The sequence below is a fragment of the Haliotis rufescens genome, unplaced genomic scaffold, assembly GCF_023055435.1.
Source record: "Haliotis rufescens isolate VD_foot unplaced genomic scaffold, xgHalRufe1.0.p SCAF_8, whole genome shotgun sequence".
NCBI lineage: Eukaryota > Metazoa > Mollusca > Gastropoda > Lepetellida > Haliotidae > Haliotis > Haliotis rufescens.
The window spans coordinates 9,846,503-9,868,945 of NW_025964372.1; the positions used below are offsets into that span (position 1 = coordinate 9,846,503).

A 22,443-nucleotide genomic window follows, 5' to 3' on the forward strand; every position below is an offset into this window, starting at 1 on the left:
TTTTTCTATTCCAAACTTTAACATATATTCACATGAGATGTCTGATGTTTTAGCAAACGACAATAAAGCCCATCTTAGTCTCAAACGTGTTGCAGAGAGAGCCAAGAAAGATGAAACTATTTTTCAAACAATAGCAGAACCTCTCCTTGATGGAACAATTTCTGTTGAATCATCATGGCTGGATACAAATTTTCTTATTGCCATTACTGCCAGTACTATCTCTGGTATAACATTTGTTTTGGCCCTCTGGATGTTCTTCAAAATTCGTACCCTTTCTGCTGCACTTATGTTGGTCACACGTGCTGTCCCAGTTAAAGCCGTGTTACCTCCAGATCTCAGTTATATTGCCGCAACTACTCCTAGTCCAAGTTTATCGAGCTTTGTGCTAAGGGATCTGGCGGACTATCATGTGTCTATCCTTTTAGGGTTTCTCACTGTAGCTGTTGCTTCTGTATTGCTCCTACTGTATCGCCGACGCTCTACTTCTCAGAATGGTCTCTTGTTAGAACTCACTACAGGTCCTGATTGTGCTACTGTCCCAGTTATGTCCCTGACTCTTTGCCCTTCTTATTGGAATATTCAGCCACCTTACACTATTGACAACCTTCGAATCTCTGGTTATTTCTTCCCCACTCTCTCTGTGAATTGGCCAGGTTTCACTGTTACGAACAAGCTGACTACAACTTCCATTGTTATCCCTAATAAAATAAGAATTTCCTTTCTAAATGCCCGTAAACTCCATAAGATATTAACACAACCTTTTAGTGCATACATTCTTCAAGTCCACAACAGTTTTTATCAAGTCATTGATCAACCAAACATGTTGCAGTTAATTTAGTGTGTGGGCATTGCATTTGAGCAATACATTATATAGTACATCATGTAACCATTTATGAATTTGATGTTTGATCTGTCTGTTTTTGCATTCATTTCTTTGTCTTATTACTTATGTTTTGTATAATTGTATAATGTTCTCAAATTAAAAGCTTTTGAGGACAAAAGCTCCACGACGCCCAGGGGTATGTCATAGTCCCAAAATACATCATATTTTCTTCTATTTTTTGTAAATAATTTTGACTTTATAAAATAAGACTAAACATCATATTTTGGGTATGTTACTTAATAATTTGTGTACTACAATTAACTATCAGTCGGTTTTTGAATACACCGGCCTTCATTCACAAGGTTGGGTTGATAAGCACTATGTATTAAGCGTTAAGACTACATTGTGTAGTCGAAAGGCATTATGTATTAAGCGTTAAGCCTACATGCATGTTCCGTCCAAAGTTATTATCAGTCGGTGTTGATATACGCCTGCCTTCATTCCCAAGATTTAGTCTATAAGCGTTATGAGCTAATTGTTAAGACTACATGTGTGTAGTCGAACGGCATTATGTATTAAGCGTTAAGACTACATGCATGTTCTGTCCAAAGTTATTATCAGTCGTTGTTGATATACGCCTGCCTTCATTCCCAAGATTTAGTCTATAAGCGTTAGGAGCTAATCGTTAAGACTACATGTCCAGCGTGAGAAGTAAACATTATTCTATGATAACGCGCTCTCCAAGAAAACTTATGTAATTTTAGTAATTTCTGCATACTCATGTCCTTCAAAACTGAGAGGTAATCTCTGAAATTCAGATAGTCAGCATGTTAGATTAGCAACATTGTGTAGATATTGTTTAAGTAAGTGATAATTGAAAATGCGACCGTATCATGACCTAAGAGCATCAGTGGTATAAATAACGGCCTCTATTCCGGGTACCTCACTGTTGAGACACACGGAATAAAGACTGGCCACTAATAGATGCTTCTCTTGGTTGTTTTAAGGTAAGATGTGTTCACTTCATGTATATTGTATGTTCTTAAACTATATTCCTATTTTTCCTGTTTTCTATTGCATTCTACATTCTCAGTTGGTTTGAATATAATCAACATTTTAAATTAGGCAATAATGACTAAGGTAACCAGTAAAGTTAGTATTATAGTAAGGTTAGATCATGTAGCACGAAAAACAATCTAACAATATAGTGTATATTAAAATAGTATAAAATATAATATGATAACGTTTTTAGACATTGGTTCAGCAAATTTATATTCCGCCGGGCTCGTGGAAGCAAAGTAATTCCTGTGCATCTGTTGTCAGTTGTATATTTTATTGAATGTTTGCAATTGAAGTGTGCATGTATGTAAATGAATGCATCTTTAAATGATTACTGTGTGTGTTCCATTCAAATGATTCAAACTACCCTTGATGTAATTAATGTTAAAACAATGTACTTATTGAGCTAGGCAACTATACTGTACACGCAAAACCCATGAGCGCACATAACACTTGTTGTTTAATTCAGCTGCTCATGTATTGCTATATCTTCAGTATTATTAAGCTCTATTTATTTCTACGTTGTACACATTCAATGACATGCCTTCGGGCATATAACTTTTTGTTATTAACGGTAGTTTAGATATAAAACATGTGGCCATATTATTTAATTAGCAGATTGAAATCTTATTAATATTTGTATATTCTATTATTCGGTTTAAGTTGTATTCTGTAAGGTTGTATTGAAGTAAAGTTCATCTTTACGTTGCACATAAACATTAAAAGATCATGTAAGGTTATTTTAGTAATGGGTGAGATATTTGTTAATAATTCTATATTCTTATTATTCGGTTTAAGTTGTATTCTGTAAGGTTAGGTCATCTTTACGTTTCGCATAAACATTAACAGATCATGTAAGATTATTTTAGTAATGGGTGAGATATTTATTAATATTTCTATATTCTTATTATTCGGTTTAAGTTGTATTCTGTAAGGTTAGGTCATCTTTACGTTTCGCATAAACATTAAAAGATCATGTAAGATTATTTTAGTAATGGGTGAGATATTTGTTAATAATTCTATATTCTTATTATTCGGTTTAAGTTGTATTCTGTAAGGTTAGGTCATCTTTACGTTTCGCATAAACATTAAAAGATCATGTAAGATTATTTTAGTAATGGGTGAGATATTTATTAATATTTGAATATTCTTATTAATTGGTTTAAGTTGTATTCTGTAAGGTTGTATTGAAGTAAAGCTCATCTTTACGTTTCGAATAAACATTAAAAGATCATGTGAGGTTATTTCAGTTATTGTTTACACATGTAGTATGTGTCTTACCGAAGAGTTATCCTGTTTATCTAAAATACATTGTGCTTAATTGCGCTATATCACGTGTATTACATTTCCAACCAGTTGTAAAGTGTCTTCGTTTCATTGTTAAATGCATTTGGTCATTGTATGATATATTGTAAGATTTATACTGTAACTGTTAATTCATAATTTTCGGAATACTTCAATTGTCTTAGGTTGTACTTTGTTTATGTTTTATTGTGATATGTAAATGACTGTTGAGACACACGGAATAAAGACTGGCCACTAATAGATGCTTCTCTTGGTTGTTTTAAGGTGTGCGGTCCCTTGCTAATTCCCCGACAGCTAATTCTAGGAATTATAATTAGCCTTGACCAAACATTAACCTTTAAAGGTTATTATAGGTCATAAGGTTTATTATAGTTGTATGTAAGGGCTTTGATTTTGTTCCAATGGATGCTGTGGCTGGGGTTGTTACAGATGTGGTCTGATAGCGCTGACTTAGAGTCAAAATTGGAAACTGAGCTTTGATGTTCTTTCATTCGGGTTTTGAGGGGCCTTGATGTTTCACCAATGTAAGATTGTCCACAATTACAGAGAAAGTGGTACACTGCTCCTGATGGTTCTTGCTGTTGACTGGATGGTAATTTCCTGTGGCTTTGATGGTGTTCTGTATGATGTTACTTCTCTTGAAAACTACATCAATGTTGGCCTGTTTCTTTAAGAGTCTCTGGGTTTTCTTGGTGATGCTCCGTATTGTCTGTTGCACTAGCTGTTCGGGGTAGTGGTTGTACCGTGTTTAAACTTGTTTGGGATGATTTAGTTGAGTAGTAAGATGTTGCTTGGTAGAACAGATATTGTGAGCTCGTCCTGTTTAACAATTGACTTTTACAACTAGGGTTCACAAAAAGCTAATGATCAACTGGCTTCTGCTTGAACTATACACAAAGAAAATAAGTTAAGCACCCCCTTTATAATTTACAATGACTGGTTCTACGAGCTTTTTCAATGAAACACCGATAACACAACCTCGGAAAAATGAATGTGGTTTGCAAAAAATGAGAAACATATCCTGTTTTGAGATTTTAGCCATGATTCTATCAAAACCTCAGAGGTATATTTTTAATTTGTGCCAAAGAAAAGTAGCCACAATAAGTATGGTACATGTACATAGGTCGGGTGGCGAGTGGATGGCTGCCAAAATATGGCACAACAACTGTTTGCAGGTATTTTCCTATCACAATTGAGGTTTCCATGGATGGTGACAAAATCCAGCACGCGGTTGCAGGTCTTAGGTTTCTGGGTGTGTAGGTCGTATCATCTTCACGAGGCAAGAGAGTTAACTGACTTTAAAAGTCGAGTTTCCACCCTAGTTCGGCAAGGGTCGAAACTGGACTTTTATAGTCAGTTAACTCACTTGCCTCAGGAAGATAAGGCCATATCTGTATGCCTCCAAACCTATATTGGCAACCCGTGGCGTGGAGCAGGAACCTGCTCACATCGGACCAATGGACTCTTCGCCGAGTCCTCAGATCCGAAGCTCTCCTGGCCAAACACCATGCTAAACAAATTCTCCGATGATGATCGGCAAGGGAGGGACGCTTGATTACCCTCCTGGACATCATACCCACCGATGTCAGTCGATACCTAACTGTTCTGGTTGACATTCGTCAACCATTGGCTCTTCAGAACAGGAGATGTTGCAAAAGGTTGACGACGTATAAGCCGAAGCAGGGCCATGTCCCTACGCCTTGACGTCATGCGAGGTCTTCCTGACCGTGGGAAGTCCCGTACAACATTGGTTTGGTCGCATTTTCGTACCCTAGTTCACGTCTTGTCAAATGCATATTAACAATACGCCATCTTTGTGCCTCTGATAGCCTTCCTCGTGCCATGTTTACAGATAATGCATCAACAATGCAAGACAGTGACATTAAATACCCACAATTGCCTTGTACAGGTACTGCATATTGAAAAATGCATGGGTGGTATGCAGCATGCGTATGTCGTGATGCGATGTGATGTCACTATCATTTCGACGGAACACAATTCTTGACATATTCATCACGAAATTTGCGAAAGCGGATAATTCAGTATATTTCCTCGGGTTCTTAACTTTTTTCTTGGTATATACATATACCTACCAATCCACATGTGGCACAGTGAATTTTGGGACTAGCGCAGGTCTCAAATGACATATGGCAGCTGAGACAACTGTCCGTGACGTCCTCACTCATTTCCCGGGGAGACCACTTGCCAAGGAATATGTTGGGCATCTGTGAAGGATTCAGAATAGACACAGTTGTTTATTCCCAGCATCAACAGACCCTCAATCTAACACCTCCACTTCCCATAAAATAATGAAGCACTAACAGACGCTCCATCTAACACCTCCACTCCCCATAAAATAATGAAGCACTAACAGACTCTCCATCTAACACCTCCACTCCCCATAAAATAATGAAGCACTAACAGACTCTCAATCTAACACCTCCACTCCCCATAAAATAATGAAGCACTAACAGACTCTCCATCTAACACCTCCACTCCCCATAATATAATGAAGCACCAACAGACTTTCCTTCTAACACCTCCACTCCCCATAAAATAATGAAGCACTAACAGACTCCCTCTAACAGCTCCAATCCCAATAACTACACCTAGCACTTCAACAGTCCCCCGAATTGTAGACAACAATGCCAATGACTGCATGTAGTAGCTACATTCCCTCCAACTATTACAATTGGGCGGTCGGGTAGGCTAGTGGTTAAAACGTTCGCTCGTCACGCCGAAGACCCGGGTTCAATTCCCGACATGGGTACAATGTATGAAGCTCATTTCCGGTGTTCCCTGCCGTGATATTGCTGGTATATTCAGAAAAGCGGCGTAAAACCACACTCACTCTAACTATTACCATCATTGCTTTTGTCTGAATGCAGTACCGCCACTTGTGTACACCATTGTTGTTATTTACATTCACTTGAATGGCAAAATATATCTAACGGAAACTGCTTTATCTATTTAAAGTTGAAAAAAAGAATTATTCTGAAATTAAATAATGCATCTTTCAACAGAGAATAATAAAGACATCTCCTCAACTTAAAGGTCGTGATTCACAATTTAGATGCGTGTTTGTTGGGAGCATAATCCTCACACACGTGTTGCGGAATGTGAACAGCACATAATGATTGTATGGCAATCTGTGCTCTTAACAAACTTTCGTTTAACTCTAAATAACGCTAAGGCAATACCACGGCTTGCTGAAAATCAGCGTCTACGCGCCGTGGGTATGCTGCAGACAGGAGTGGCGCAACACGAAGCTGCCAGACATTTTAATGTTTATCGAAACACAATATCATCTCTTTGGAGACTTTATCTACAACAGGGCAACACTCATTACTTGCCACTTGACAACACGTCAACAAGATCATATTCAATTGGTGCATCTACGGAATTGATACCAAACTGCCACATTAACAGCTAGGACCTAGGTTGAGACCAATAAGCGGCAGAACCCAACCGGTTGAAGGAGCAAAACTTCCGGCCCCGACGTCCAGCGATACGCCCTTTCTGCTTCCATGTCAACGTCAAGCACGCCTGGCTTGGTGTAGACAGCATCTGTTGTTCAGAAGACAGACACTGGGACAGTATACTGTTCTCGTATGATTCCAGGTTTTCATCTGGTCAGCTCTAATGGTCGTGCAAGTGTCTACAGGCGTCCAGGATGTTTTGGCGACGATTGCTTCACGCAACGTTGTCAATTTGGGGAGGAAGTGTAATGGTATGGGAAGGCTCATGGGCGAACACAAGTAATTATTTTAATTGCAATTTTAATGGTGAACTCTCCCGTTACGATATCGTTCGAGATCATGTTCTACCCTTTGTGTAAATGCAGGGACGTCGCGTTGTAGCAGGATAACGCCCGTCCACACGTTGCGCGTGTTCTAACACTTTTTAGGCAGCATAACATTGCTTTACTGTCATGGCCGGCTGTTTCTCTAGACGTCTACCAGTTAAAACATATCTGGGATGAGATAGACGGACACCTACGACAAGACCAGAACCAGCCGGTAACGCCAGCTCATTTGCATTGGGTCAATATTTGGTTGACATTTAGAGCAACATTCCCCAGGCTAATTTGAATCATCTGGTGTCTTATATGTACCGCCGCTGCCTTGCCTATATCAAAGCAAATGGTGGTCACATCCGATATTGTCATTTTAATTGAATTGTCACACCACCCCTCTTTTAGGGCGTGTCGCTCCGTCTCCTGTTACCAGGTATGGGGTTCGTCCATATATTTGTGATGATAAAACATTGATCAGACGAATGACCAAATATTGTGTTGCTATTTTCAATAACATAACATTAAACACCATTTTATATGAAGCACATTTACATTTTACATTCTGAGAACAATGAATCAAGCCTACCCTGCTGTATGTATACGTATCTTCGTAATTGCCATACCGATTTGTCACTGAAGTAGTAAGTGCCACCTCTGCCCTCCTCTGCATTGCCTTGTCCACCAACTTCTGAATTTCCTGCATCAGCGACATTGAAAGTGAAACTAAAACAATGTTTGTAACATGATGTCAACAGCAGCAGCTAAAACGTAACTTCCTTGACATTTTGCCTGAAGCAAGCACAAATGTATGGGAAATGTTATAACATGCGCTCATAAGCACGACCAGCTAGGCCATGGTACAATGATTGGAACTAACAACAATGGATTGATAACAGGATTTAATAATAAAAAAATACAACTGTTGTCAAAACCTCAGTCGGCTGAAAACAGTGCAAACGTAAGGTCCCAAACACAACTATCATAACCGTACCAAATACATTGAATAACCATAATTCCTTCGAATACCCTACGTTTTATTACATCATAGCCATAAATTCCCTATTTGGGCTATCATCACACTATAAAATCCTTTAGGTTTTCAACAGACGTCCTGTTCACTGTCAGCTATTTACCATAGTCTTGGGGTACCCCTTACACTTCCTGTTTTTTTGCGTAAGCGCGGGACGGGAATACCTCATTTCTTTCTTCTGTGTGCTGAAGGAAACATCAACATTTTTTATTATGTTCCAACACATTTTTTGTTTGCGTAATCACACTGCAACTTCGAAGATCATATATCAAGACTGACAGAGGCACTGACACTAGCAGTACCTACACGGGGAGTATAGAAGATCGACAGCTCATGTAGTGAGTTGAGCGTATTATGGGGAACGAAATCTCCCCCACCATCGTCGTCTGGAGTTTGCGCGGGGTGCGGTCTCGATCAAGTCATCGAGGACCGTCATCCTATGTGCAATAAGTGCAGCCATATCGAGTGCACTCCTGGAGTGAGATGTTCATTTGGCACCCAACTCCAGGTTGCATGGAACTTCTCCAAATCAAAGTTGTCAAAGGAGACCAGATCGTCAACTAATTCATCGTCTACTAAATCACAGTTTAACCTGATCAGTGATGATGGAGTGTCGCTCGATTCGGCACAGCCACCGACAGGTACTGCGGCAACAAGAAGATGACACAAGGGCCTCTGTCTCACCCGATCCCTACTCTTTCTTCTAACCCAGATCAATTCTCCAAATCCATGCAGGCGTCCAACACCACGTTTATGACAGCTGTTTGACCAACGAATTGCTTCCATGTCGCACGAGATATCGGAACTTAAAACGGTTACCTTTCGGGTAGATAATAGATCTCGTTCATCCCACCAGTCCAAGGGACAAAGACAATGTCATTTGAGGGGATGTCAATGTCCATACCTATACCTTGACAGTTTGAGACATAATGCGAGATCCCGTACGTATGTGTATACTGGCTATAATGTAATAGAGGTAGGGTATTCGAAGGAATTATCAAACAACAGTTAACCATGTGTATAATTCTAAGAAAACTACCTCTATTACATCAGGAAGTAGTCCCCCTCACTCCCTAATTTATCTGCATCCAAGGTGTTGGTTATTGAAAAGAAGTGAGGTATTCCCGTCCCGGCTGCAGTGGCGGCCATATTGAAAATCTGATTCCAACATCTTGAAAAAATAGGGTGTCATCCTGGTGGAAACAATCATGTTAAATTTCAGCTTCATTGGACGCACGACGGAAGACGGACATATGGATAAACATATGAGCAAATAGAAAAGCCATAAACGCTGCCCTCACATTGCTGGTAACAAGGTCTACGACATGTATACCACCTGGAGATAACAAGAATATATGGGACACGTTATCACTATAGCAGATAACGATATAGTCTTGTCATGTTATGATGACCACAGCTAACAGGAATGTCAACTAAAATAATATGGCAGCAAATACTAAAAAGACTTAACATAACAACAGTATTTTAGAACATGAATGTCTGGGGCATACTATATGACAGGAACTGGCAAGAATGTCTAGGGCATAGTGTATGGCAGGAACTTACAAGAGGTCGAGGGCATAATCTATGACAGGAGCAAGAATATCTAGGACACAGTAGATGGCATACGGTAACAAGAATGGCTACGACACAGTAAAAAGCATACGGTAACAAGAATGTCTAGGACACAGGAAATGGCATACGGTAAGAAGAATGTCTAGGACACAGTAAATGGCACACGGTAACAAGAATGTCTAGGACACAGTCAACGGCACACGGTAACAAGAATGTCTAGGACACAGGAAATGGCATACGGTAACAAGAATATCAAGGAGACTGTGTGACCGCATGTAACAATAATGTCAAGGACGTAAATAATAACGATTGGAGATAACAATAATGTGTGAGACAAGGTATAATGACTGAAGACGAATAGCTGTGACATGTTTCTATGGCAGGAGCTAACAAGAATAATTCGAACATGGTATAATGTCAAGAAATAAATAAGAATGTCTTCGACATGATAAAATGACAACAGCTTAGATGAAATGTGGCGACAGGAGCTGCAAGGAATGTTTAACTGACATATTGTGATTGGTTTGATCAGCAAGACCAACCATACATCCTACTTAATCCTGCACCATCCTGCTCTGATGATGCTACATATGCGGGAGTTTCAATTGTTTACTGACCTGACCCCAGCACACCCTCTTGCCGTCTTGGTCCCTGAAGAGCAAGACACTACATGGGGTTACAGGGTTAAACACTTCCTCTCAGTATATGTCAGTCACCGTGGATGCGCACTGCAGATCATTACAAGCCGGAAGATAAGTATTATACATACTTTAGAATATTGGTAGTGTGTGTCAGAAGACAGCACTAGGTAACCACATATACACACTGTAGTTGCTCCAAAGGTAACAATGCGTGCACGCTGCAGTTCATGGTGTATCCCATAGAAGCCACCTATGTACATCGTAGTTCAGTGTTAGTCGGTAGGTAAGAATATATGTACATCGTAGTTCAGTGTTAGTCGGCAGGTAGCAGTGAGTGAGTGAGTGAGTGAGTTGGGTTTAAAAGTAACTGTTATAACGCGGCATGTCAGCTTAATGTTGGAGGAAAGCCCGAAGTGGTGCAGGTCTCAGACGTTTATCACTTCGGTGAAACCCACTAGCACGGGTAGGGTGCTGACAAACCTAGAAACATAATCGGGGCGAACCGGGATACGAACCCACAATCATAGGTTTCTGGCGTGCCCAGGGGACGCAACTCTGCACAGCGAATCGCGGCGCCTTAGACGACTGGGTCCCCCGTGCCCCCCGGTAGGTAACAATATATGTACATTGCAGTTCGGTGTTAGTCGGGTGGTAACACTATATTTGCATTTCAATGCAGGCAAGTAGTCAATTTTGCAACTATACGCAAAACTATATTTTAGTATAACTGGGGGTAGAGCAAACTTTATTTCTTCTTGCGAATAGAGTCTGCCCGGAGAGCAGAAGGTCGGTGGTTCGATCCCACAAAACATAAGACCAAAAGATGCTAAAAGTTGGTACTTGTTACCCTGCCTGGCGCTCTGCAATAATGTGTTGAAAAAATGACTGGTCGGTATTCTATGTCTGAGTGGGGTATCCACGTGAAACTGCGGCATGGTATCTATCTCATTGGACTAGCACTATAAAACTGGCATTTATACAAAATAGTACGGGCAGCCCCACACACATTATTGTTAATTCTTGCCATGTATATAGGCACACATTATTGGTCCTTGTTGGTCAGAAGGTAAGTATATCGGCACATTATTGATCCTTGTTGATCAGAAGGTAAGTATATAGACACACATTATTGATCCTTGTTGGTCAGAAGGTAAGTATATAGACACACATTATTGTTCATTGTTGGTCAGTAGGTAAGTATATCGGCACATTATTGATCCTTGTTGGTCAGAAGGTAAGTATATAGACACACTTTATTGATCCTTGTTGGTCAGAAGGTAAGTATGAGACACACATTATTGATCCTTGTTGGTCAGAACGTAAGTATATAGACACATTATTGTTCATTGTTGGTCAGAAGGTAAGTATATAGACACATTATTGTTCATTGTTGGTCAGAAGGTAAGTATATAGACACATTATTATTCATTGTTGGTCAGAAGGTAAGTATATAGACACATTATTGTTCATTGTTGGTCAGAAGGTAAGTATATAGACACATTATTGTTCATTGTTGGTCAGAAGGTAAGTATATAGACACACATTATTGATCCTTGTTGGTCAGAAGGTAAGTATATAGGCACACATTATTGATCCTTGTTGGTCAGAAGGTAAGTATATAGACACACATTATTGATCCTTGCTGGTCAGAAGGTAAGTAAATAGACACACATTATTGATCCTTGTTGGTCAGTAGGTAAGTATATAGACACACATTATTGATCCTTGTTGGTCAGTAGGTAAGTATATAGACACACATTATTGATCCTTGTTGGTCAGAAGGTAAGTAAATAGACACACATTATTGTTTATTGTTGGTCAGTAGGTAAGTATATAGACACACATTATTGATCCTTGTTGGTCAGTAGGTAAGTATATAGACACACATTATTGATCCTTGTTGGTCAGAAGGTAAGTATATAGACACACATTATTGATCCTTGTTGGTCAGAAGGTAAGTATATAGACACATTATTGTTCATTGTTGGTCAGAAGGTAAGTATATAGACACACATTATTGATCCTTGTTGGTCAGAAGGTAAGTATAAAGACATACAATATTGTTCATTGTCGGCAAGTATATAGACACACTATTGTTCATTGTGGCAAGTATGTAGACACATTATTGTTCATTTTTGGCAAGAATTTAGACACATTATCGTTCATTGTTTCTAAGTAGATAGCTATATAGATACATTATTGTTTATATGACACATTGTTTATTGTTGGCAAGTTAATAGACATATATTATTGTTTATTGTTGGCAAATATATAGACACATTATTGTTCATTGTTTGCAAGTAGATAAGTATATGGACACATTATTGTTCATTGTTGGTAAGTAAATAAGTATGTAGACACATTATTGTTCATTGCTGGCAAGTATATAGACATATTATTGTTTATTGTTTGCAAGTAGATAAGCATATAGACACATTATTGTTCAGTCTTAGTCAGTAGGTCAGAAAATAGACATACATTATTGTTCATAGAGTAAGTAAGTATATAGAGACATTATTGTTTATTGGTGGTTAGTAGATAAGTATGTTGACATATTGTTTATTGTTGGCAAGTGTATAGACACATAATGGTTCATAGTTGGTCAGTAGGTCGGGAAATAGGTGAGGTGAGATGGGGTTTAACGTCATATAGCGACGTGCTTGTACGTGTGTGTGTTTGTGTGGCTGCTTGTACTTGTCCGGACTGATGCCGATATATAGCGCTAGCTCCCTGAGATACCAAGCCGCAGTTTAACATGAATACCCCACTCAGACACAGTATACTGACTCCGAGCCGACCAGTCCTTGTTTTAACCCCTTAATGTCGAGCGCCAGACAGGGTAACAACAAGTCCCATCTTTGGTATGACGCGGTCAGGGATCGAACCCCGGACTTCCGCTCTCCGGGCGGACGCTCTACCACTAGGTCAGGAAATAGACATACGTTATTTTTCATTGTTGGTAAATATATAGAGACCTTATTGTGTATTGTTGGTTAGTAGGTAAGTATACAGACACATTATTATTCAATGTAGGTAAGTATATTCATTGTTGGCAAGTATATAGACATACATTATTATTCATTGTTGGCAAGCATATAGACACACTATCATTCATTGTTGGTAAGTAGATAAGTATGTAGACACATTGTTGTCCATTGTGGGTAAATATAGAGATACATTATGGTTGATTGTTGATAAGCAAATAGACACATTATCATTTATTGTTGTTCAGTAGGTAAGTATATTGACACACATTGTTGTTCATTGTTAGTAAGTATATAGACACATTATTGTTCATTGTTGGTCAGTAGGTAAGTATATTGACACACATTATTGTTCATTGTTAGTAAGTATGTAGATACATTATTGTTCATTGTTGGTCAGTAGGTAAGTATATTGACACACATTATTGTTCATTGTTAGTAAGTATATAGATACATTATTGTTCATTGTTGGTCAGTAGGTAAGTATATTGACACACATTATTGTTCATTGTTAGTAAGTATATAGATACATTATTGTTCATTGTTGGTCAGTAGATAAGTATATTGACACACATTATTATTCATTGTTAGTAAGTATATAGATACATTATTGTTCATTGTTGGTCAGTAGGTAAGTATATTGACACACATTATTGTTCATTGTTAGTAAGTATATAGATACATTATTGTTCATTGTTGGTCAGTAGGTAAGTATATTGACACACATTATTATTCATTGTTAGTAAGTATATAGATACATTAATGTTCATTGTTGGTCAGTAGGTAAGTATATTGACACACATTATTGTTCATTGTTAGTAAGTATATAGATACATTATTGTTCATTGTTGGTCAGTAGGTAAGTATATTGACACACATTATTGTTCATTGTTAGTAAGTATATAGATACATTATTGTTCATTGTTGGTCAGTAGGTAAGTATATTGACACACATTATTATTCATTGTTAGTAAGTATATAGATACATTATTGTTCATTGTTGGTCAGTAGGTAAGTATATTGACACACATTATTGTTCATTGTTAGTAAGTATATAGATACATTATTGTTCATTGTTGGTCAGTAGGTAAGTATATTGACACACATTATTATTCATTGTTAGTAAGTATATAGATACATTAATGTTCATTGTTGGTCAGTAGGTAAGTATATTGACACACATTATTGTTCATTGTAAGTAAGTATATAGACACATTAATGCTCATTGTTGGTCAGTAGGTGAGAATCTTCTCCCATAATGTTTGAGAGTACATACAGTTAGTAACTCACATCAACACACGTGTATTTTGAACATACTACTGAACAAAGTGTACGTTTAATATTTACACAATAAATAGCTTCACTGTTACAGAAAGATAACTGACTGCAAGTTCCACGAACGTACCTCTGTGACAACGATATTGATAAGGTTTACCCAGTTAAAAAGACTCGTGGCTTCCACAATACTAAATATACTTAAGAAATAAAGATGCTCTACCCCCATGTGTAATGTAATAAAGAATAGTTTTGCCCCGTACTTTTTAGTTAACGCACGAGTACAATGGCTGGCCGTGTTGCTGAGCTACGGATGAACGAGGATAATGTGCTGAACATGTTTCTGATATGAGGTGAACGAGAATACGTTGCTAAGCATGTGTCTAGCTATCATTAAGTGTGGATAATGTGCTGAGCATGTGTCTAGCTATCATTGAGTGTGGATAATGTGCTGAGCGTGTGTCTAGCTATCATTGAGTGTGGATAATGTGCTGAGCATGTGTCTAGCTATCATTGAGTGTGGATAATGTGCTGAGCGTGTGTCTAGCTATCATTGAGTGTGGATAATGTGCTGAGAATGTGTCTAGCTATCATTGAGTGTGGATAATGTGCTGAGCGTGTGTCTAGCTATCATTGAGTGTGGATAATGTGCTGAGCGTGTGTCTAGCTATCATTGAGTGTGGATTATGTGCTGAGCATGTGTCTAGCTATCATTGAGTGTGGATAATGTGCTGAGCGTGTGTCTAGCTATCATTGAGTGTGGATAATGTGTTGAGCGTGTGTCTAGCTATCACTGAGTGTGGATAATGTGCTGAGCATGTGTCTAGCTATCATTGAGTGTTGATACTGTGCTGAGCGTGTGTCTAGCTATCATTGAGTGTGCATAATGTGTTGAGCGTGTGTCTAGCTATCATTGAGTGGGGATAACGTGCTGAGCGTGTGTCTAGCTATCATTGAGTGTGGATAATGTGCTGAGCATGTGTCTAGCTATCATTGAGTGTTTATAATGTGTTGAGCGTGTGTCTAGCTTTTATTGAGTGTGGATAATGTGCTGAGCGTGTGTCTAGATATCATTGAGTGTGGATAATGTGTTGAGCGTGTGTCTAGCTATCATTGAGTGTGCATAATGTGTTGAGCGTGTGTCTAGCTATCCCTGAATGTGGATAATGTGCTGAGCGTGTGTCTAGCTATCATTGAGTGTGCATAATGTGTTGAGCGTGTGTCTAGCTATCATTGAGTGTGGATAATGTGTTGAGCGTGTGTCTAGCTATCATTGAGTGTGCATAATGTGTTGAGTGTGTGTCTAGCTATCATTGAGTGTGGATAATGTGCTGAGCGTGTGTCTAGCTATCATTGAGTGTGGATAATGTGCTGAGCATGTGTCTAGCTATCATTGAGTGTGGATAATGTGCTGAGCGTGTGTCTAGCTATCACTGAGTGTGGATAATGTGTTGAACGTGTGTCTAGCTATCATTGAGTGTGCATAATGTGTTGAGCGTGTGTCTAGCTATAATTGAGTGTGGATAATGTGCTGAGCGTGTGTCTAGCTATCATTGAGTGTGGATAATGTGCTGAGCGTGTGTCTAGCTATCACTGAGTGTGCATAATGTGTTGAGCGTGTGTCTAGCTATCATTGAGTGTGGATAATGTGCTGAGCGTGTGTCTAGCTATCATTGAGTGTGGATAATGTGCTGAGCATGTGTCTAGCTATCATTGAGTGTGGATAATGTGCTGAGCGTGTGTCTAGCTATCATTGAGTGTGGATAATGTGTTGAGCGTGTGTCTAGCTATCACTGAGTGTGGATAATGTGCAGAGCATGTGTCTAGCTATCATTGAGTGTTGATACTGTGCTGAGCGTGTGTCTAGCTATCATTGAGTGTGCATAATGTGTTGAGCGTGTGTCTAGCTATCATTGAGTGTGGATAACGTGCTGAGCGTGTGTCTAGTTATCATTGAGTGTGGATAATGTGCTGAGCATGTGTCTAGCTATCATTGAGTGTTTATAATGTGTTGAGCGTGTGTCTAGCTTTTATTGAGTGTGGATAATGTGCTGAGCGTGTGTCTAGATATCATTGAGTGTGGATAATGTGTTGAGCGTGTGTCTAGCTATCATTGAGTGTGCATAATGTGTTGAGCGTGTGTCTAGCTATCCCTGAATGTGGATAATGTGCTGAGCGTGTGTCTAGCTATCATTGAGTGTGCATAATGTGTTGAGCGTGTGTCTAGCTATCATTGAGTGTGGATAATGTGTTGAGCGTGTGTCTAGCTATCATTGAGTGTGCATAATGTGTTGAGTGTGTGTCTAGCTATCATTGAGTGTGGATAATGTGCTGAGCGTGTGTCTAGCTATCATTGAGTGTGGATAATGTGCTGAGCATGTGTCTAGCTATCATTGAGTGTGGATAATGTGCTGAGCGTGTGTCTAGCTATCACTGAGTGTGGATAATGTGTTGAACGTGTGTCTAGCTATCATTGAGTGTGCATAATGTGTTGAGCGTGTGTCTAGCTATAATTGAGTGTGGATAATGTGCTGAGCGTGTGTCTAGCTATCATTGAGTGTGGATAATGTGCTGAGCGTGTGTCTAGCTATCACTGAGTGTGCATAATGTGTTGAGCGTGTGTCTAGCTATCATTGAGTGTGGATAATGTGCTGAGCGTGTGTCTAGCTATCATTGAGTGTGGATAATGTGCTGAGCGTGTGTCTAGCTATCATTGAGTGTGGATAATGTGCTGAGCGTGTGTCTAGCTATCACTGAGTGTGGATAATGTGATGAGCGTGTGTTTAGCTATCATTGAGTGTGGATAATGTGCTGAGCATGTGTCTAGCTATCACTGAGTGTGGATAATGTGCTGAACGTGTGTCTAGCAATCATTGAGTGTGGATAATATGCTGAGCGTGTGTCTAGCTATCATTGAGTGTGGATAATGTGCTGAGCGTGTGTCTAGCTATCACTGAGTGTGGATAATGTGTTGAGCGTGTGTCTAGCTATTATTGAGTGTGGATAATGTCTTGAGCGTGTGTCTAGCTATCATTGAGTGTGCATAATGTGCTGAGCATGTGTCTAGCTATCATTGAGTGTGCTTTATGTGTTGAGCGTGTGTCTAGCTATCATTGAGTGTGGATAATGTGCTGAGCGTGTGTCTAGCTATCATTGAGTGTGGATAATGTGCTGAGCGTGTGTCTAGCTATCATTGAGTGTGCATAATGTGCTGAGCGTGTGTCTAGCTATCACTGAGTGTGGATAATGTGCTGAGCGTGTGTCTAGCTATCACTGAGTGTGGATAATGTGCTGAGCGTGTGTCTAGCTATCATTGAGTGTGGATAATGTGCTGAGCGTGTGTCTAGCTATCACTGAGTGTGGATAATGTGCTGAGCGTGTGTCTAGCTATCATTGAGTGTGGATAATGTGTTGAGCGTGTGTCTAGCTATCATTGAGTGTGGATAATGTGTTGAGCGTGTGTCTAGCTATCATTGAGTGTGGATAATGTGATGAGCGTGTTTCTAAATTTTAGTTAGCGCTGATACGGTTCGAGATGTTTCTAGATATAACAGTGAGAAATCACATACCTTTCATTGAACTGGAAGGCGTTATCTTTGCTCAGGATGACAAATAGCTGTCTATTGTCTCCTTGTCCTTGTCGCACCTGAAACACCAGGACTGAAGCAAGTTGGAGCTTACACTATTGGAGTTGGGAGCGATGTATTTCACATTAGATCTGTTGTGTAAAGTTACATATATTTGTATTCAAGTGTAGGCACCCAGGGGATTAGTTGTCCAATATGCATGAATCAATAACGTAGGTACAAGACTTCTTCGAAAGTTCGAATATACAGAATTAAAGGAATTGAACAGTGCTGATCGAAGGTATGATTTAGGTAAATGTATTCTGAAGAGTGTATATTATACTAATATTCTTTGCTTCGGTTTAAAAGAAGTAAGCCAATCACAACTTTTCTCATTTTAAAAACGGTTCTTCTCAGTTGACACACACCAGTGTGCCTAAACAAAACTTGTGCTTATGTCTTTTTTTGTTTTTTCAAAATTGAACGCTGAGGTATACCCAGAAAACGGTATGCTCAGAACTAAATTGTGAAATCGGGAAATCGGTAAATGACACAAATTCAATGTTTTGCAAACGGCATCGATCATTGACAATTTCGGCAATGAATAATCAATAAATCATATTTAAACTGAAAGAAAACACCACCAGTACTAATGTGACTTGCATCACCTGCCAGTTAAAATGTTTTCGAAACATCTGGTGCTCCCAAGACTGGAGAATTCATGGGTATAGCGTTACTCCCTCAAACGCTGCCGGACTGTTATCCCAAACACATTAGCGAGAGTACCAATACATAAGAGAATGTTTGCCAACCAGTTTTGTTTGTTTGTTTATTGTTGTTTAACGCCGCACTCAGCAATGGTCCAGCTTTTTGACGGCGGTCTGTAAATAATCGAGTCTGGACCAGACAATCCAGTGACTGACATCATAAACATCGATCCACGCAATTGGGAGACGATGACATGCATCATCCAAGTCGGCGACTCTGACCACCCGATCCCGTTAGTCGCCTCTTACGACAAGCATAGTCACCTTTTACGGCAGGCAAGACCTATTCTACCCCGGATCTTCACGGGTCTTGACAACCAGTAACCAGCCATACCCAGAAATCAAGTTCCTTGTAGGCCTGAAGTAACGTCACTGATCAGGCGTTGAAAGGTAGCAGGTGTATGTTTTACTCCAAATGGCAAAACTTTGTACTGATAAAGACCATCGGTGGTAGTAAAAGCTTTTGTGCACGCTCATTGGGATCTGGTAATTTCATGTTTAACATCAAGTTTTATCCCCCAAATCATCATTCTTCACATGCTCACCGGTAAATTCAGAATTGCACATGTCTGATACAGATTCAAGTGGAGTGACATTAGCAATACCTTTGGTGTCACATTTGTCAGGATATTGCTTTATCATACACAAAGTACACAGTCGTTTCGTTTACAACGGCCTGGAGTTTTCACAATAAAGGCAGACCTTTTCATCAATCATATAAGGACCATGGTATCTAGCTTTCGAAGGGTGACCAGGTAACATCCCCAAAACTCTATTGCCAGTATAGAAATTTCAAAATCTGTTGTGTAATAGCTGGCTTTCATTTTGTCCTGTGGTAACTACAGACTTTCGCTAGCAACTGCAGGAGCCCTTAGAAGTCTATTTCAGAGTGAGTGAGTGAGTGAGTGAGGTTTTACGCCGCTTTTAGCAATATTCCAGCAATATCACGGCGGGGGACACCAGAAATGGGCTTCACACATTGTACCCATGTCGGGAATCGAACCCGGGTCTTCGGCGTGACGAGCGAACGCTTTAACCACTAGGCTACCCGACCGCCTCCTATTTCAGAAGGTAGACACACAATACAGGGTACAGGGTTAGCTCCCGGAAAGTCAGCAGTACTGCTCTCAGTTGAAAAAAGGTATCCCGAAGCGAATGATCGATGATAGTACCCACAAGATTATAAGTATCATCAATCTCTATCGACATCTTCTGGGATAACTTGTTAGCCATAGAACGAGGTTACAGCACATGAAGGAAAATATAGCTGGGATTTCTTCCTGAAGTGAGTCAGTGCCAACACACATCTGCCCAAACTTTGTCATTACCGACAAACAACTCGATGCCTGAAACAGGGAGACTTTTGAAACCTTTTACAAAACTTGACACCAAATCTAACTGCAAATCAACGCGCGCCAGTATCTACATGTATGTTTACAAATGTAGAATTTTCAGCAAATTGAATTCGGATCCCGGTGTTGCAGGATTTAATCATTCCCCTTAAATTTCATTCGAGAGGGATTCTGTCCTAGGATAGAATCACTCTAGAGTGACCTGATCCTAGAACTGAGCTTTCAAGTGATGACTTTTTTTTGTATTTAATCTTGATGTATAAATGAAGTGTTTAAACTGTAAATATAGCCAATTTAAAGGTTTGGATAAGTGATTCATTAGGTAGAGCGCTGCTAACCGCCAAGGCAGAAGGCAGAAGGTATGAGGAGGGTGTTTTCATCCTGCAAAGGGGGAGTGTCAGGATCCTAAGCGGAGTGACTTTCTTCCAGGATAAGATCATGTTTGAGTGATTTGATCCTGGAAGGTGACCTGACCCTCCTACAACGGACGAGCCCCCAATCTTTGTTACGAGGTGGTTTCCAAGAAATCGGTATGCACAGAACTAAATTCTGAAATCAGTAAATGACCACACAAGATCAATGAATAATAAACAACATATATCTAAACAAGCAGTGTTAGTTTTACAATACAAAAGACAATATAATGGGTCGAAAGAGTGACATCAGCAATAGGTAACATGCCCTAGAACTAATGTTAATGAATATCTTAAAAGAAGTCTGTCCCCGTTCTTCGATCCAGAATTGTGTTAGAAGTTGGCAGGACCTCGATGTGTCCATGTAGGTATCCAGCTGCACTTGGCAAGTAGATTAGAAACAAGTCAGGTCGAAAATGCGTCAAATCGCCCTCTTGCCCCCATAAAGGTTCCTACAGCCTCTTAGAAACTGTCCCACCCAGAAACGTACAGAACGATCAAGCTTGCTATCTTCATGAAACCAATTCCTGTCAAATCTGAACACAATAACACTTGCCAGTTTTCAACTTGTAGTTCAATCATTTGCTGCAACTGACTTTACAGTTCGAGTAACGTTGTTGATATTCACGTCACAATGTTACTGTTTTACAATCGGCGTGATGTCGCATTGTTATGACGCCAACTTAGCGGAAATTAACCTTTGTAGTTTGAAGTGTAACTTGTTACTGTATGGACAGGGTGTTCTCGTAAAATATTCTTCCTTAATTTTACACATTGTAAAGTCTACAACTGCCATGGGATTGGGAATAAGTTCTATAACTTAGAATCGCATCCTCGCTTGTTATTTACAATTGTACAGATTTTGATACTTCTGGACAAACCTGATATTATGGTTCAACACGTCATGTATGACAATTCAGCTTAAATCTTCAGGTTGGTTGGTTGGTTTGTTGTTTAACGCCGCACTCAGCAATATTCCAGCTATATGACGGCGGTCTGTAAATAATCGAGTCTGGACCAGACAATCCAGTGATTAATGTCATGAGCATCGATCCACGCAATTGGGATCGATGACATGCATCAACCAAGTCAGCGAGCCAGACCACCCGATCCCGTTAGTCGCCTTTTACGACCAGCATAGTCACCTTTTACGGCAAGCATGGGTTGCTGAAGACCTATTCTACCCCGGAATCTTCACGGGTCTAAATCTTCAGGACAAGGAGATGGAAAAGTTTGTAAAAGACGACAACTGACGACAATGGACGTGTAACAACTTGCCACGAAACTTCGGGTCAGTAAAACACAGTAGCAGGTGATACGTAACACTAGTGGCCGTCATTTCTATAACGTGTTCATATATAACTATTATGTATCTGAGAAGGACATAAACTTACCTGAATATCATTTATCATCAACTCTTCACGAAGTGTAAATTTGCCTTGCTTTGTGGTATCACACATAAGAAGTACATCTGTAAACTACAAAGCAGGGATAGTCATGATACATTGATATGGCTGATCATGTTCCTCATGTGTAAACTACGAAGCACAGATAGTCATGGTATATTAATATAACAAGTAGAGATTGCTGCAGAGCATCAATTGCTCCCCGCAATATAATGTTATGTGCAGAGGAAGAAAGTGTAAGCTATGGGAGGAGAGAATTGGTGTAAAGTACAAATTGGTTTTTATTAATGTAGTTTTCTTTGAAAAGCACAATAAAAGAAACAGTGTCTTTAAATGGTCAGTACAAGGAAAACCCAGGCAAGAGTGAGTGAGTGAGTGATCATGAGTTGGGTTTAACGCCGCTTTTAACAGTATTCCAGTTATATCGCGGCATGTCAGCTTAATGTGGGAG

General features: G+C 39.6%; 1 protein-coding gene across 4 annotated transcripts in view; it reads right to left on the reverse strand.

Annotated features, from left to right (window-relative positions):
• LOC124123932 (FYVE, RhoGEF and PH domain-containing protein 1-like) overlaps positions 1 to 22,443 on the reverse strand; it is an 84,351-nt gene that overhangs the window by 18,023 nt on the left and 43,885 nt on the right. For 2 of the 4 annotated variants that reach the window (XM_048389373.1, XM_046487137.2), the window contains exons 12-16: positions 21,981 to 22,064; positions 18,058 to 18,134; positions 10,206 to 10,239; positions 7,570 to 7,680; positions 5,281 to 5,412 (exon numbers count right to left, since the gene is read on the reverse strand). In XM_048389373.1, coding sequence (XP_048245330.1) covers positions 5,281 to 5,412; positions 7,570 to 7,680; positions 10,206 to 10,239; positions 18,058 to 18,134; positions 21,981 to 22,064 — 438 coding nt within the window. Of the gene's footprint in view, positions 1 to 5,280; positions 5,413 to 7,569; positions 7,681 to 9,052; positions 9,207 to 10,205; positions 10,240 to 18,057; positions 18,135 to 21,980; positions 22,065 to 22,443 lie in introns of those variants that run through there. The other 2 variants (XR_006859375.2, XR_006859374.2) reach the window with 2 other exon arrangements.